This window comes from Balaenoptera ricei, chromosome 4 (assembly GCF_028023285.1).
Source record: "Balaenoptera ricei isolate mBalRic1 chromosome 4, mBalRic1.hap2, whole genome shotgun sequence".
NCBI classification, from domain to species: domain Eukaryota; kingdom Metazoa; phylum Chordata; class Mammalia; order Artiodactyla; family Balaenopteridae; genus Balaenoptera; species Balaenoptera ricei.
The window spans coordinates 3,534,899-3,553,294 of record NC_082642.1 but is presented as its reverse complement, the minus strand read 5'-3'; the positions used below and the strand labels follow the sequence as shown (position 1 = coordinate 3,553,294).

The window sequence follows — 18,396 nt, the reverse complement described above, 5'->3', positions numbered from 1 at the left end:
TCATCTGAGATAGGAACTAGCAAGAACCTCAGTTATTTAAAGGAGGGGGTGAGATACAGGATAGGAGGACCCAGACCTCTCAAGAATAAAACCAACCAACTACAGTAAAGGAAGGAGGACTATACACTGATAATATTCATCATTCTACCTGAATCCACAGTTACACAAGTAAAAAGAGGAGCATCAGTCTGGTTGACTAGATCATAAAGAAGCAATGTGTCTCTTTTTTCCCCTTCCAAACTTACAAAAATACACCCTTCATGTTATCTCATCCTTTCTGTGGTCTTTCAGCCGCTCGACTGATCCAGAACATGGATGCCGCTGCTGAGCCTTGTACAGACTTTTTCAAATACGCCTGCGGAGGCTGGTTGAAGCGCAACATCATTCCTGAGACCAGCTCCCGTTACAGTAACTTTGACATTCTAAGGGATGAATTAGAAGTCATTTTGAAAGGTTAGTAGTGGAGTTTGTGTCTGTGCATCAAAGATTTCTCTCTTAATATATCCATTTCTTAAGATACAGCTCTTAGCGATTACAGGGAGTATCGCAAAACATTAAAGTCGATAATCCCTCCAAGTTTTGGGGACCACCACTGAGTCACTCTGAGGGTGGTAGACGCTGAAATGGATATGTTGGCATCTCTTAGCATTCCTGCTTTCATTTGTAGGTACACACGATAAAGCTCTATTATCCCTGGAGATGGCATCTTTATGCCATTTTATTACAGAAGAAATTAAATTATTGCCAGTAAACATCACCTGCATGTTCTTTCTACCCTGGCCCTGTGTTGAGGTCACTGTGAGATGTTACTGAGATTTGCCTTCCCAGAGTAGGTATATCTGTTCTAACCCAGTTAAGACACTCTCCCTGGGAAGCTGAGAAAGCAGTGTCTAGTCCTTTGCTATCCTCCATTCTCTGTTCTCCTCTTTTAGAAGTTACTTTGTAAAAAAAAATTTTGCTATTTTCTAATATCCAAACAAGAAGAACAGTACATTCATTTCATCTGGAGCATGAACAGTACAATCACACAAAGATAATTATTTTCCAACCATCAAGAAGACTATCATATTAAATTCCAAATTCCTCTGTAGTATTTGTTTTCTTTTTAATCTCAATTTCAAAAAAAGTAACTTCTCTATGGTAGAGCAGTACACATCACTGTTCCCAAAAAAAAAAAAAAAAAAAAGCTAATCTAGTCAAAAAGACTTTCATCTAAGTTGGGTAATGAAACTAACTCCCAGTTCTGCACCAGGAATAATGATCTGGTGTAAGGGGTTTGGTTTTTCCTATAGGGTTTTGGAATGGGAGATGTGTGAACATATGTACAAAAGTTTTTTTTTTTTACCAAACCTGCATTGAAAATGTTAATTGCAGCTGCAAATAAGCAATTATACTGATGTGTTTTATCAATACCCTATTTCAGATGTCCTTCAGGAACCCAAAACTGAAGATATAGTAGCAGTGCAGAAAGCAAAAACATTGTATAGATCTTGTATAAATGAATGTAAGTGCTCTGTATTTTATTTTATTAGGAGTATGCCAAAATATGCATAGTCTTCATAATATAGTTATATTCATTATTTTCAAAAGCTGCTATTGATAGCAGAGGCGGAGGTCCTCTACTCAGACTGTTACCAGATATATATGATTGGCCAGTGGTGACAGAAAACTGGGAGCAAACATATGGTAAGGCAATTTTCCTTCTTTTAAAAAAAATTATTTCCATATAAAATCTGTTATTATTATAGTATCATATAAATGCACTAAAGCATCTAATGATATACTTCACCGTTCATTGCTTTAGGTTCTTGGACAGCTGAGAAATCTATTGCACAGCTGAATTCTAAATATGGGAAAAAAGTCATTATTAATTTTTTTGTTGGCACTGATGATAAAAACTCTACGAACCACGTAATTCATGTAAGTTTGTGTGGCCGACAGCCAAAGTTGCTTTAAGTTGCAGTAAAACTTCCACATGCATTGTTGTTATTGATATTTAGAAATAATGCATATTCTCATTTGAATTGCATGAGCAAGGTGGTAATAAGTTCAAGGACAGATGCCTGGATTCCCAATTTTGAAAGTGTTTCCTTGATGCTGTGTTTTAGACATTCAACTCTCCTTCCTGCTACCTTTGTTTTAGATACCTCTCCCTTTATAAAAACAAATGATAAGAAAGGAAAGACTTCAGGTCTCTCCTGTTTAGAAAAAGCACCTGATTTCTCTGTATGTTCATGAAAGGAACATGGTCTGGTTTATATAAGTAATACAGGTCAGAAATCAGAAATTCCTAATTGATTCCAAAAAGATCATAGAAATGGGATTTTTTTTTTTTTTTTAAGTTTTTAAATTATTTATTTATTTATTTATTTTTGGCTGTGTTGGGTCTTCGTTTCTGTGCGAAGGCTTCCTCTAATTGCGGCAAGTGGGGCCACTCTTCATCGCGGTGTGCGGGCCTCTCACTATTGCGGCCTTTCCCGTTGCGGAGCACAGGCTCCAGACGCACAGGCTCAGTAGTTGTGGCTCACGGGCCCAGTTGCTCCGCGGCATGTGGGATCTTCCCGGACCAGGGCCCGAACCCGTGTCCCCTGCATTGGCAGGCAGATTCTCAACCACTGCGCCACCAGGGAAGCCCCTAGAAATGGGATTTTTAACACAATTTTGGTCCTTGCTAAAGAAAGTCTGTACTTTTTTCTCAATTAAGGTAAACAGAATCCCATTCTTTTTAAATGGCTTTATTTGATTTTTTTTAAAGCATAAGCCATTCATTTAGGTTTACCTAGGATTTACTTAACGAGTTTGTTCGGAATAGAGTGAAACATTTAGGGAGCTTTTATTTAGTCTCCTGTAAAAGAAACTAACCAAAAGTTGCAGGTCACAGAAGCATAATTATGTCACTGTTGCATAAATCTTTATGGTCATTTGTATTAAAATCATGAAAGAGATTGAACCCAACTCTTGCCTACAGTGGACCCCTTTCTCTCTTCCTGCGTTCTCTCCTTTGGCTCTCAAATGCCAGTATCCTGCATGATCGCCATGAGGGGGTTTCCTAAGGAGGGTCAGGAGGTTGGAGAAGGAGCAGGGCTCTGCCCGTGGGGATGCCTTCTGGCTCTTTCCTTACCAGTCCTCTGGGTTCTGTTTCTTTTGTATTGGCCTGGCTCTTTACAGCTGCTAGGATTCTCACTCTCACCCATAAATGCTCGTTTACCTTACCCATCTTACCATGCGGCGCGTAAGAGGGACTCTCCCAAAGCCGCGAGTATGTCCAGAAGCTTTTGCTAGGTATCCAAGGTGGACTGGGCATACTAGAACTGAGATGAGTTGCCTCTTTCTCACACTCAGCTGGCAGCTGGGTCTGCTGACGTCCTGAGCAGGACAGCTTTGGCGAGAACCGAGGAGGAATCTCCTCTATCCCCTTAGGGTAGAGGATCTCAAAAAAATCTCCGGCAAGATTTCTGCTAGCTTAGAATTTCTTGAGTTACCATAGAGGTTTTCCACCTTTTTTTTTTTTTTTCTGTCCCAATTAAGGGTGGGGGTAGAAGAGAATGTCCCTCAGGGGAGCATATTAGAATCTCAGGAAGCCAAAATGTCCTGTAAAAGTATAATGCTCCCTAGTCCTAGATTCTAACATGTATTTGTTCACCACCCCCTTTATTATGCATTAAAAATCCTTCCCTGTGTGCTTTTTTTTTTTGTTCAAGATTTCTTTGGTTTGTCTCAGATATCTGCAGCACAGACTTCCAGATTATCTAGCTACCCATCAGTTTAACACTTGGAAGCAGGAGTAGTGTGGAAACCATTTCCTAACTATGTATTCACTCAGTGTCTGCTTGTTACCCTTATAAAGAACAAGAACACTAGGATCTTTATTTTTTTTTAAACATCTTTATTGGAGTATAATTGCTTTACAATGGTGTGTTAGTTTCTGCTTTATAACAAAGTGAATCAGCTATATGTATACATATATCCCCATATCCCCTCCCTCTTGCGTCTCCCTCCCTCCCACCCTCCCTATCCCCCACCCCAGGTGGTCACAAAGCACCAGCTGATCTCCCTGTGCTATGCGGCTGCTTCCCACTAGCTATCGATTTTACATTTGCTAGAAGAACACTAGGATCTTGCTCATACATAGATAGGCGTGCTTGTAATTTGTCCAACTGTTCTATATCAACTGAATACTTTATTTTCTTCTTCGCATATTTTTGTATAGATTGACCAACCTCGACTTGGCCTGCCTTCCAGAGACTACTATGAATGCACTGGAATATATAAAGAGGTAAAAACAAAAACAAAAATCCAACAAAATAAAAAACTACAGAATTTAAACTTAACCCTCTATGTCCTTCACTCAGGCAGATACTGAAAATCACATGTAATAGTGAGCTTCCTTTGACTGAATGAATATTCTAAACTAAGAAACAAAGAAACTTGAAATTCCTTGTTCGTGTCTTGATCTTAGTACTTAAGTCACGTGACCCATTTTGAAAAGTCAATTTTAAATGTTTTATTTTCTCTATAAATTTGATCATTTAAAAAATGAACAGATTAATCATGGTCTAGGTCAGTGCCAGTGAAGACCAGGAATGGTCCAGTATCAGACACATCATACACTGCAGCACTCTTCTAGAGCCTTCTGATTTGACTTTCAGAGGACTACCCAGATAGGGGCATTGGGTTCAGACAAAGCTTTGCAGTCACCTTCTGATTCTAACATTCATCATACCCCACAGAACTGCTTCTCTTTGCCTCACAGCCTTGCCTCCCTCAGGCTGGTGTTGATGTGCTTTTGCTTCTTGATATAAAGGAACCATAGATGATAAACTTAAGCAGTGTAATATATTATTAGGTATTTGGGGAAGGTGTTGGTTCCGTAAATGTTTTCCTCATTATTTTGTAGCTCAGAAATAAGTTAAGTTTACCTTTGATTATTCTAACGGGTCACAATGGTGGTGTGGCAGAAATTACTTCTTAATTAAAATTATTAGCTTTATATGTTTATACTGAGTGTGCATTTTGCCTCATTATTAAGTTCAAAATAGCATGGAATAAATTCATTGTAAAGTATCTTTTTGAGTGGCTACACAACATTGAAATGAAGAAAAAGATACATTGTAAAAGTCCACAGTTAATAGCACAGACAGTCAAATGGGTGTGGGATATTTGAGTTCATTACAGGTATTGTGTGGGTTGCAGCTATTGGCTTTATGAGCTGTCTAGCTGCTTCCTATTGCAGAGTTGAGGGTGATTGAAGAATTCTGGCTCATTATACTACATTTTCATTGTCATCAACTAGGATGTTTTTCAAATTTAGGATTTTGTCCTAAAAACATAGCAAATTTGTCCAATCCTAAAAAGATGTATTTGTTTTTTTTGTATTTTAACATTCCTGATATTAAAGTATACCCAGCAGTTAGTGTATACATTTAATGTGGTAAAGTTTCTTTTTTGTGTTTTTTCTTTTGGAAAGGATCCTGTTGTTAAGATGATAGTGTATTTGTGCATTTTATATTCAACGCTATCTCATAATCAAGAAAATGTCATAATCTAGAGCTGTCTTTCATGGGCTTGGGTCATATGGAAGCATTTTGTTTAACCTGTGACTGTTTTTTTTTTTTAATTTTAGATTAGATTATATTTTGAAAAATGCGTATTGTATTCCTCTGGTTATTGTTCTAAACTTAAATACCTCAATTCCTTTTTGTTTTCTGTACTTTCCTTCCTAAAGAGAGAACAGGCCTTAAGGCAATAGAAACTCAAAGATATGTATTCTTATATTTTTTACATGGCAGAATGGTATGTTTTCTTACTAGTTACGGTTACTTATGCACAGACTTTAAGAGCTAAATGGGACATTAGAGAATTTAGTTCAACCCCTCATTTTACAAATGAGAAAACAGAGACCCAAATAAGTAAAATGATTTGCTTAAGTCATGGATTAGAAGATCCACGTGTCAGGAACATTAATTGTAAGCAATAGAAACCTACTCTAACTTAAATTCTGTAAAAAAAAAATGTTTTCTGTTTGTCACACCTAAATGTAAAGTTCTAGGGATGAATCAGGCATGGTTGGTTCCAGGGGTTCAACTGAAACATCTTACCTCTTTTCCTGTTCTCAAGGTGCTACTTTCTTCTGTGTTGGAGTCCTTCTCTAGCAGGCTTTCTCCATTGTAGCATCAGAGATGATCCCTGGCTGCCTTACAATCCAGAAAAAAGAAATTCTGTCTCTCTTATTCCTATCAGTTTCTGAGGAAAGGGCTCTGATTGTTCCTGCTTGAGCCACCTGCCCTTCTCTTGACCAATCACTGTGTCCAGGGAACTGGGCTCTCTGATTAGGTAGTTGGTACTGCCAACCCATCTCTACAGCTCAGGAGGGGAGACCCCTTGATCGATAGTTCCACCAAGAGGAAAGAGATAGAGGGTTCTGTTATGAGCAGATGAGGAGAAATAGCTACTATAGCCCCCCTCATCATGATCCTGTCTCCTGGTTCCCAATCTATCTTTCCTTCTAGATGGTGCTATTTCTACAGAAAAACCTGGAGAGCAAATCTCATTTAAAATTATGAATTAAGCCAGCTCATGTGGATGACACAAGGTGCCAAACAAGACTACATAAACACTCTTTTTCCAGGAGTTTATAATGTAAATTTAATAACACAGTGTTCCTACCAAATGTAAAATAGATAGCTGGTGGGAAGCAGCCACATAGCACAGGGAGATCAGCTCGGTGCTTTGTGACCACCTAGAGGGGTGGGATAGGGAGGGTGGGAGGGAGACGCAAGAGGGAGGAGATATGGGGATATATGTGTATGTATAGCTGATTCACTTTGTTACACAGCAGAAACTAACACACCATTGTAAAGCAATTATACTCCAATAAAGATGTTAAAAAAAAATAACACAGTGTTCTATAGGCCAAATATTAGTCAGAAGGCCACATAGCCATCTGTATAAATACTGAACAAATACATACATTTATTTTAAAAATTGGGATTTATCTGTGTGGCACCTTGTTGTGTGAAGTGTCCTTTCCCAGGAAATAAATAGAACTTCCTAAATGTCGTGGCAGAAGAAACTGTTCTCAAAATGGGTTCATCAAGGAGCCACTCATGCTGGATGTCTCTTGTTAAAGAGATAGAACCTTATTTCTGAGGTATTCTGATTATCTGAAGAGATCACTTAATGACACATTGCTACCTCAAAGGACAGAAGTAGTGAGATTTGAAACAGTTCTATCCCATACAAGAGTATACATTTCTATGCTAGGAAAACAATATGAAAGATACATATTGCCCATAAAAAATAATCATCCCATTCATGGAATTTTAAAATGGAACCAACCAACTACTTCATGTGAGAAAGCTCTTGCTTATTGGTTCACTGAAAGGAATGACAACCTTAATTTTCTTGAAAAATCACCACCTCCAGAAGAGTCTCTGAACTCTATTGGGATGAATTGGAATTGGTCTCAAAGTTTCCCTTTCTCTACCTCTTTAGCTTTTCAAGGCTGATTGCTGCCTTGTCCTCCTTCATAAGGAATCTGCAGGTTAGGTACCCAAAATATTTGAGCATAATTGGATTATAGATATGTTTATGTTCTGTGTGTGTCTGAAAAGGTAGAATTAGCCAGAGTAGTGGTTTCTGAACCTAAGGACCACTTTGTGTGTGCCAATGACAGTGCTCTCTGTAGCCACACCTTCATGTTTACATTCTTCAAGATTCATTTTACTTATTTATACATTAACAAAACATTATTTGAACAGAGCATTTCAGGGCTAAAAGAAAAGTGAGAAAACCACTGATCTAGCAAATGAGAGCCCTAGGAGGTAACAAAGGAGTTGGAGATTAGAAGCTATATAGTATAATGCTATGGGGCCTGGCAAGGGTGGAGGAGGAGGCCAGAGTCATGAAGACATTTAGAGCACTTAGAAAAATTTGATGTTCATTTAAAAAAAAAGGAACTATTTCAGGGATGAAGATAGAGGACTTGGAATATGGCCAGGATGGTTAGAAGCCAAAAAGAGGTGATCTGGGGCCTGTGTACTAAATAAAACACAGTCCAGGGAAATTCTCTAAGCTGTACCTGCTCTGGAAAGAGCACAAGCTGAGTTTTGCAGTCCTTTAGATGAGCAGGTATTGGAACTGAGGGTAAACCTAGAGAGGATTTTGTTTGCCCACTTACCCAAAATACAAGCTCAGAGAAACTGCTCCGGACTTGGACTGCCATTAGAAGCCTGATGACATAGGAGGTGAGGGAAACTTACTCAATATACTTACAATTTAACTTTATTTTTATTGAGCTTCTACTATGTGACAGATGCTTTTCTAGGCAGTAAGGATACCAAGGAAACAAGGCAGAAATGGTCCTTATTCACATGGAACTCATGTTCTAATCGGAGGAGATAGATGATAAAGAAACAAGTAAATAAATTAAATAAGATAAATGGAGATAGTGTTATAAAAGAAATAAAACTGGATGATATGATACAAGGTGAATGACTGGGGGTAGCGGTCGGTGGATAATTTAGACGTGATTTGATTTGGTTTTTAAAAAGATTGCTGTGACTGCTGCTTGGTTGACTTGATAAAACGGATCCTGCAAAGGAAACGGCTGACCTCATTTTGTACTTTCTGGGCACCAGGTGACTAATAGACAGGAGGTTTCACCCAGTCCACAAAAAAAACATAAAGGAGCTTTTGAACTTGGGACTTCCTGGATATGACAAAAGAAATTTTTTAGATCAACTGAACTCAGTTTGTAAAAAGAACTACATGCACCTTCCCAAACATATGCAACAAACCTTAGAAGTTACCCAATAAGTTCTCTCATATGTATCTACAGGCTCTCTCATTAATAACTTGATGAAAGCCCCCAACAGTCTCCATGCTGGTCCATAGTGGATCCTCTTGTATCCTGTGTTTCTCCTGCTCCAGAGCCCTGCTAGGATTGGGGGGCTGTTTCTCACTTCCTGTCCCCAGGAATGGCTGCGTGATTCTCTCTGTCTGTGCCCATCTTTGGGGAGTAAGACTCTGTGTTCTGGCAGCTGCATGATCCCTGACATGCTGCTTCAAGTGGCAAAAAATTCCAAGCCTTCTGAGAGGAAACATCTCTCTCCTGCTGGGGCACCCTGTGTGTTCCCTCAGGAAACTTTTCTGTGTAACACTATTAAATAACACCACCCGCATCAGTGGCTTAGGAATAAGACAGTTCTGTGACTTTTCAGTCACCTCATGCTCCACATTATGTCTTGGAAAGGGAAGCGCAGAAAATTGGTAAGAGCTAGTTGTCCCGGAACAGAATCTTTCAAAGTGAAACCCCTGGTCCATAGTTGTTGGCACACCAAGGTGCACAAATATCAGCCAACCGGTCCAGAGAGCTATCTGTTCCTCCCTGGGACTTGCTGTTACTTATTAACAAAGATACCAAGTGTGAAGGACAATAGTGGAATGGCATCGCTCTCTTGCTCTTTGGCAACTCTAACAAATATCAGCTTTTTTCTAAGCAGGAGAAGTCCAATTTCTGAACAGAGCCAATATATAAATATTATTGCCTGGTCCTGAAATATGAAGATAGTCCTAATTAGAGTAACAATTCATGGTGTTGGGTATTGGTAAATATCATCTCACCAATAATGTGTAATTTAAAAGCTCACAAAACTGCAATTAGCGATTTTACCCAACCGTTTAAAACCAATTAGCATCTTTGAACCTGCTATTATAAGCATTAGGATTTACAGTTGTTCCTTCCTTCCTTTTTATTTTTAAAGGAAGGACTACATAGACATTTAGGTTTTGGGGGTTTTTTCATTTGTTTTTGTTTTTGTTTTTGTTTTATCACATAAAGGATTCACTGTATCAAAGCTTCAACTAGGCTACCTTATGACTGTCGAAAAAGGTAGCTGCCTCTGACCCTTGTCATAATAACTAGTTGCTCTCTTAGTGACAGAAAAGAAAAATTGACATCTGATTTAAAAAATATCCTGGCCAATGTACTTTTTAAATGTTAAAATATGTGTTGATTACTTTCTCCCCAAATTATGACAATTGCTATCATTTGGCATTTTACAAATCTAGAAGTATCTCAAGGAAGAAAATCAGTACCTTAAGGTAGAATCATATCTTGTAGAAAGGATTTAACAGCAGCAGTAAGCCTGGGTTCTGACAGCTACTAGATAAATTTGGAAGCCAGGAAAGATAATCAAGATACTAAGACATGTTTTAATCAGTCACATTGTAATAGGTTGCCAGGTAGTGGAGCTCATTAAAGGAAGTAGTGTATTCCATGTAAGTGTATTAAATATTCAAGCATCTCAGAAGTTCATGGTATAATATGCTTCCAGTTTTCTGGGAAACTTTACCAGCTCAGAAGACTAGAAGCATTTTCCAAAGTTCTTCTGCGTGCCAAATTCTATAGTCTTTAAATAGATCTGTAAGGATAAAGATACTGGAGTAAAACCAGTTTGCAGAGTCAACGAAATGGAGGAGAACACTCATTATTGTTTTCTCACCTCATTAATGAAAAAGCATCCCATAGAGTAAAAAAAATATCTCAGTAGATTGATACTGGAAAATTTAAATTACCATTTCCTTCGTAGGCAGTAGTAATTCCCTGCTGAATGCAGATGAATTTATATGATTTGAAATGCAGTTAATTCAAAACACTGCATGCTTGTACTTTGGAATAGTTGGTCCCATGAGGTATGAACTCAGACATATTTGTTTTCTTCAAAGTGGAACAAGAATTCTGATTGCTTTTTAATAGGAAAAGAATGGAGTTGGCAAGAATATACATAAAAACATCCTTTTATCCCTGTTACCTTAGTGATTTGGTTTTTAATACAGACACATGGCTGAAAAATAGTTTGTTCTATTGAGTAGCAGATCCGGGGATAGAGATGCCAGTGAGACAGCCTCACAATCGCTCCGTATCCTTGAAAGAGAGAGCCCTCTCCCTGGGAAATTGTTTACTTAGCATTTAGTAAAGGTCATGGAATGCCAGTATCTAAAGGTGTCCTCTTGAATTTGAAATTAATAATGACTTTGTACATTTTGCTTAGGTTCTTGCTTGATAAAATATTTTCATTTCCCTATAAGTTTTATGTTTGATCCTCTTAATGAGTCACTGTGAATTTATTTTATTTTTATGGCTGTGTTGGGTCTTCGTTTCTGTGCGAGGGCTTTCTCCAGTTGCGGCAAGCGGGGGCTACTCTTCATCGTGGTGCGCGGGCCTCTCACTATTGCGGCCTCTCTTGTTGCGGAGCACAGGCTCCAGATGCGCAGGCTCAGTAATTGTGGCTCACGGGCCCAACTGCTCCGCGGCATGTGGGATCTTCCCAGACCAGGGCTCGAACCCGTGTCCCCTGCATTGGCAGGCAGATTCTCAACCACTGCGCCACCAGGGAAGCCCAGTCACTGTGAATTTAGATGTGCCTTTGCACTCACAGTGACTAGAAGGGTACCCCTTTCACTGATAATCAATTAGTAGGTTGTAAAAGCCCCTTGAAAGTGTGGAATTGTTAAGCACTCTACAGCTTTCCTTCATATTTACCCTGTGTGGACAAGTCTTTGAAGCATAGAACTACCCATTGATTCCAAACTTGTGTGGTATGGCTTTCCTAATTGTGCTCATCTGCGTGTCGCCAAACTGGTGCTGGGACTTGAGTTTTGAATAAATTTGAATGTGGTGGGATCATAATTTATTTTAACTACTGATAGAAAATAATAGCTAAATAGCAATGTTATGAAAGTGGTATTAAATTTCCTGGGTTCAGTGCCACTCTGAACTTGAATAAGGTATTTATATATTCTATAAAAGGTCAGTAATAAAACTAGTTTATAGCTTATCTTCATGAAGTTAAAATGTGTGTGAAGATAAAATGGAAAGAATTTGAGTTCTTAGAAGAAAGCTGATATTCAAATCTATGGTATCTTAGAAATTTCACAGTAATGACAGCCAGCTTTGGAATTAACTAAAACCCACAGATTTGTGTTGGAAGAGCTCATGAGAACACATTCTCATTTAAAAAAAAAAAAAAATACTGCTTGGCCAGAGAAGACAAATAAAAGATGTCCTGATAATGTAATATGTTTGTGGCCATCTCTTCATGGATAGTTGAAAAAATATATATATGTGTGCAGAGAAAACCTGATAAAAGGAAATTTGGCAAAATAATTTATTATTATTTAAGAAAAAAATACTAGGTTATTGCTTACCAAATGTTTTGCATCTGCATTCTTATTAAAGCAATTTAGTTTGATTAAAAGTTGAAAGTTATAAAATCTCTGTAACCAAATGGTTATAAGTTACTTAGTACTTTCAGAGTGATCCTTTATTGTTCTGCTATAATTCAAAGACACAGTGACTCTCTGAGAATCTATACAGGTCATTTCTTTTAGGATTCAGGAATGGATTTCTATTTTGTTGTGCTTTATCTGTCACCAAAAATTAATACTGAATTGAAAATAAGTTTTAAGTTAAAGCGCCGTGATGAATATTTAGAAGGTTCTTCAGCAATGTACTGTCATTTATTTCTTGCAGGCTTGTACAGCATATGTGGATTTTATGATTTCTGTGGCCAAATTGATTCGTCAGGAAAAGGGACTTCCTGTCAATGAAAAACAGCTTTCTTCGGAAATGAATAAAGTTATGGAATTGGAAAAAGAAATTGCCAATGTAAAACACATTTTCTCTGATACACTGAACAATGTCAACCACTTTTTATTTCTTTCTCTTCTCTATCGTATTTTAAGGGTAAAAGGTACATCTCCTTAACTAAGTGATAAAAATGCATAGCTTGGTAATGGATCATTAACTTCAAGAGGACCTTTAAAACTGGAATTTTACAGTAAACCAGGTTCCAGACATCCAGAAGACATACTTAATTTGACAAATATTAAACTAGATGTACTTAATGACCTATTATAAGTGGATTACATCAATATCCTAACTATTTACAGTCAAACTGTTGTTGAGATGCCCTTGAGATCAGGACACACTTGATTGCTAGCTATTCAGCAAAGCTGTTTTAGTTTTGATATGTACCATTTTACTTTATTTTATTTTAAAGTTTAAGGTGACCACAGAAATTGTCTCTATCCCTTTGCTAAGAAGTATTAGCCTCTGAACATGGCCACACTACAGTACAATATCACTGAGTTCAGACTGTCAGGCTGCTTATTAGCTCAGGGGAGATCCAAGAGGAGGAGTTTATCAGCAAAGCCCAATGGGTGTGTTCCTGAGTTTCCTCTAGTTCCAGGTCAATCCTTAGAGTCTGAGTTGGCACATTCTTGTCTGAAGTTCCTCTGACGGGGTCTGCAGTCTCAAGCGAGTGAACTCTGTAAACAGCATCCAGGTTATTGATTGAACTCACGGTCAGTTTCAGTCTAGGATCCACAGAGCTCTCTGACATTGCAAACAGCAACCTGCCCTCCTAAATTCCCGTCTGCTTGTCACTTTACCATCAGAATCTTGAAGAATGAAGATCTTTGAGGGCAATTTTGGCTTTCCTGGGGCTACATGAAACCAAAAGTCTAGAATCAGAACCAAACTTTGCTTGGAGCTGCAGCTGGATGAATGGCAGCTTGATGGGTTACATGTGGTTCAGTGTTGGAAACAGAATTTTTAGAGAACAGTTTATTACCCTGGGTTTTTACCTCTGGCACCTTCCAAGACTGTGTTCTCCTTTGATCAGCCTCAGCTTCTGTAGTAGTTGTATCTTACCTCAGAATTCTTTGTGTCTACATTTTCTCTCCCCTCTGACACTCTGAGATTGTAGTGGGGTCTCAGTCCTCCCTGAATCACCTATGTGTCTCTAACAGTGTCCAGCACGTTATTGCATGCAGATGTTACAAACATAGTTTTTAAATGAATAAATAAGTGACCTAAAGGGGAAATTGGAGCCGTTGTCACTTGAGAAATAATTCCCATTTTTACATTTTGTTTCTTTTCGCTTAAAATTGCTTTTACTCCTTTCAACCACTAGTTGGGCAGTTGTTATTGAAATTTTCTTTTTTGATTCAATGAAAAAAATAATACTGGATGCTGTTGATAACACTGAACTCGTTAGGCCAGATGAGCGGACAGTCACAAAAGTAGATGCTAGAACTCTCTTCAGATAATTTGCCACCTACCTGTGTTATGTACTAGGAATTTTCTCAGTCTTACTTGCTTTAAATTCTTGTAGAAATCATTGTGCTTTTTTCTACTCTTTTTCCTGTCTGAATTTTAACTGGGACACTGAATGGTGGTAGGTGAGAGAAAGAGTATTTGAGAGATAAACTGGAAATGACTATATTCAAGAAAGTCATTATCATATGAAATAACCACAGACACAACTGAGCTGCCCATTTAGCCATAGAAGGAAAGAGGCCTGTAAATATTGCTGATGTGGTTTGGCAGTTATGAAAATATAAAAAGATTTTTAAAAAATTTTATGCTTGACACTGTAGCCAAATCTTGATAATTGTTACTGAATATACTTAAAATCTCTTATATTTCTCTTTTCTTCTTGATAGGACAAAATAAGTTATAACACAAATACAAAATAGAACTTAAATATAATTATGTTGTACCTATGCCATATTTCTTTTTCCCTTGTATATAGTTATATTTTTCTAAAAAGTTCTTGATCCAAAATAATGATAAGGAATTAAATCCATAGGCTACAACTAAATCTGAAGATCGAAATGATCCAATGCTTCTTTATAACAAAATGACATTAGCCCAGATCCAAAATAACTTTTCACTAGAGATCAGTGGGAAGGTAAGTAGCAGTTTTATGTACTCTCTTATTGTGCCATTTCTAAAATTATAATATTAAAATGCAGTTTGTTAAAATGTAATGATTTTTTTATTTATTGAAATAAATTGAACATCAAAACGAATTTAGATGACATCAACCATTTGACTTCATGAAAAGACTTGAAAAAAACTATTTGAAATAATTATATTTATATTTAATTAGAGTGAATTTCAAAGGTAAAAGTCCTTTCAAGGCAGCTATGTAATAATATTAGAAATTATCATAGAAAAGGGTTTGGAAACATTAAAAGCAAAAATCCTTCTGAAAGACCATTATATAGCCATTGGACTTGGACAGTCAAATAATATAAGTACCAGATTTCTTTTTAACTCTGAAAAAGGATAATTTATTCATAGAACTTGCCATGTTCTCATCAAGGCCATCTATGGAGGTGTTCAGAGCAAGAATGGAGAAATAGAACACAAGAAACAGAAAAATCTATAGATTCCATTTATAAACATCAATTGACATCTTTTTGCTTAGTTGTAATTCCTTAGCTAGTATCTAATAATCTCTTTTAAGGCTATGCATGTATTCTATGTATTAGTTGATGCACACAATCAGGTAATGAAGCAACATTCATGGAAAAATCTACAAACCACCACATTCAGTGATGGAATTCTCTTTGGCACTAATTGCTGAAAACAAGGACTTTTTAAAGGCATAACCTACTGAGTTAGGAATTTCTTACATAGAGCTTTTTAATATAATAAGTGTTTAATAAATATGTTTTGAAATAATGGTCCAAACTGCCAAAGGAAATCAAGAAAAGCACATAGCATCTCATACTTAGCAAGTGATCAGTGTATTTATATACTTCTAGGCATATATATATAAAATGATAGAGCCTAAGATATTGGTAATCTTAAACATTCTCAAACATTGAAATGTGGCATTTCAGCAAGATCTGCATAATCTCCACTTCTGCTGTTTTTTCTTATATCCATTGGTGGTTGAATAACCACAATTCCCATTTAAAGAATAATAGATAAGACTCCATTTCTGGCAACTCCAAACCCAGCTTCTGAAGTGTGAGAACTGCATGCCTGTAGACCTGATATTGATAGCTTAAAGTACATTTTGTTCATCTTCATTGGACCATCTGTGTTGTATCTATACATCTACTATACCTCTGCTAGGACAGCAGTGTGCTTTCATTTACAACACGAGCTCCACTGAGATGTATTACTGTGTTCAAATGGATTGTTTATTAATATCTACTTTTAAGAGATAAACATTTTATACCCATTTAAATTTTTGCATAAACCTAGGAAACTTTATGTTTACAGCTAAATTTCTTTTTCTTTTTCTTTTTCTTTCATATTGGTTAGACCAAGAATTTGACACTGAGCCTAATTTCTAGCATATGTTCACTAAACTTAGAAGCTTTGCTTTTGCTCTTAAATGGTTGGTTTAATTCTTTTATTTAAATAATTATGCTACAGATCTAATTTTTATTCAAAAATTGACTGAAGCAATTAGAGAAAAATCCCAAACAGATATCAAACTGACCATTGTGATAATTATATAGTGATGCAACTGACACTGTAACCATGTCTGACCCTGTAACCATAACTGAGTCTTGGAACCAAGAAGAGAAATCCATAATTACTGAATGTTTTGTGCCTGCTTTTTTCCAGCCATTCAGCTGGTCAAATTTCACAAATGAAATCATGTCAACTGTGAATATTAATATTCCAAATGAGGAAGATGTGGTTGTTTATGCTCCAGAATATTTAACCAAACTTAAGCTCATTCTTACCAAATATTCTGCCAGGTAGGTATGTCCGAGTGCCCATGTCCCCAAAGTTTACATTTAATATCACTCTTTAGAAGCTTTGCAGCCTCATCTTTTCTGTTGCTGGGTGGTGGGTTTTTTTATGCAGAGATCTTCAAAATTTAATGTCCTGGCGGTTCATAATGGATCTTGTAAGCAGCCTCAGCCGAACCTACAAGGAGTCCAGAAATGCTTTCCGCAAGGTGAAGAAAAAATCTCTCTTTTCTTAAGACTTAAAGCATAAAGCCATCCATGGTTATGAAGGCTTGCCATGTACATTACTAGAAGTGGTAAACTTTGCCAAGAGACAAAATGCCAAATGCTGGGTATGTTGCCTGTATTTAAGCCACGTTGCCTAGGAAAGCCAGTTTTCGGGTGCTCTGTGGTCCTATGATTGTCTCCTCTGGCACCGTGATTGAATTGCCCGGGAAGGGCATGTATTGGTTATTTGAGCAGTTCATGGAAGAATACTAGCTTGGTTTTTTGTTGTGTTCAAAGTGATTTCAGGGGTATCTATCTCAATTAATTTGATTTTTCTGGTGCTTGTAACATACTAGACATTCAGACAGTTGGACCACATTGATGTGGACAATCCCCTGAAAATATACCTACCTGGAGATAGCCTTAAGACCTTTTATTAGACTGGACCTACATTATTGAAAGAATCATCATTTTCGTCCTATTGTGAGGGGAGAGGGCAGGAGGGATTGAGGAAGGAGAAATTCTCACAAATGTATTGGTTGGTGTCATGCAAAGGAAACAACTCCCTGATTGATTGAAATTTTTAGTTTTTACCCTTTAAAAGAAAATGTAGACATATTTTTTAAATTAGAGAATGTAAAAATGGTGTTTTGCTAAATTTCCCTTCCGTAAGTTAATCCCTTTATTGGTTCTTAAATTTGTACACATGCAGTTCTTCTAAGTACTGGAACTTCAACAAAAACTTTAGAAAACAAGAATGTGTTTTCTTGTATACCAGATCTCTCCCCTGTTACATTTATTGAATATTACTTCACATTTATGTTTATACAGTGGCAACAGTGTTATTTTGTTTGGTGGAGAGGGTTGTTTTTTCTAACGCTGTCTAGAAAGATATTAACTTGCAATAGCCAACAGTCTTTCTAGGACGTGCTACTGAAAATATACCTTATTTCCAGATCATATGTAAGTAATAATTCAATTGGATTACATTTTATCCTATGCAAGGACATCCTGACATGTGAGGAGAAGCAATGAATATTGCAAGAATTTAGGAGACATAAAGAATAGAGTCCTGTGAAATTTGTGCTCTTACCACACTTCGGCCGTCTACTCTTGGTCAAATGCCATTTCCTTTTTCTCTCCCATAGGCTCTTTATGGCACAACATCAGAAACGGCGACTTGGAGACGTTGTGCAAACTATGTCAATGGGAATATGGAAAATGCTGTGGGAAGGCTCTATGTGGAAGCGGCATTTCCTGGAGACAGTAAACATGTGGTAATGTTTTCTGCACAATACTCTATCAGCATGTGTTTGCACTGATGGGCAATTACAATAGTCCATCATTTGGTTAAAATTTTATTAATTGGCAGAGAACTTCTGAATCACAATTTGCCATTATTTCCCAATAAATCTTATTCTCCCTCTCCCGCAGGTCTGGTTATGTTTCTGATCCTAATATTGTTTAACCCAAAACCAATTGTCCATTTTCCAGAAGCAATGTATTCACAATACCCAGTCACATGTTCTAATGATACAGTCATTTGTAATCTCTTCTGTTACCAAAATTGACTAAGAATTAATATTTTCTTAAAAACCAGAAAGTAAACCAGGGTTTATT

The 18,396-nt window shown here is 37.2% G+C and overlaps 1 protein-coding gene across 6 annotated transcripts in view; it reads left to right on the top strand.

Moving 5' to 3' along the window:
* MME (membrane metalloendopeptidase) overlaps positions 1 to 18,396 on the top strand; it is a 273,465-nt gene that overhangs the window by 214,661 nt on the left and 40,408 nt on the right. For all 6 annotated transcript variants that reach the window (XM_059920079.1, XM_059920074.1, XM_059920075.1 and 3 more), the window contains 10 exons: positions 292 to 453; positions 1,424 to 1,504; positions 1,591 to 1,686; positions 1,805 to 1,920; positions 4,211 to 4,276; positions 12,536 to 12,670; positions 14,658 to 14,759; positions 16,439 to 16,575; positions 16,685 to 16,778; positions 17,925 to 18,053. In XM_059920079.1, coding sequence (XP_059776062.1) covers positions 292 to 453; positions 1,424 to 1,504; positions 1,591 to 1,686; positions 1,805 to 1,920; positions 4,211 to 4,276; positions 12,536 to 12,670; positions 14,658 to 14,759; positions 16,439 to 16,575; positions 16,685 to 16,778; positions 17,925 to 18,053 — 1,118 coding nt within the window. The remainder of the gene's footprint in view (positions 1 to 291; positions 454 to 1,423; positions 1,505 to 1,590; positions 1,687 to 1,804; positions 1,921 to 4,210; positions 4,277 to 12,535; positions 12,671 to 14,657; positions 14,760 to 16,438; positions 16,576 to 16,684; positions 16,779 to 17,924; positions 18,054 to 18,396) is intronic.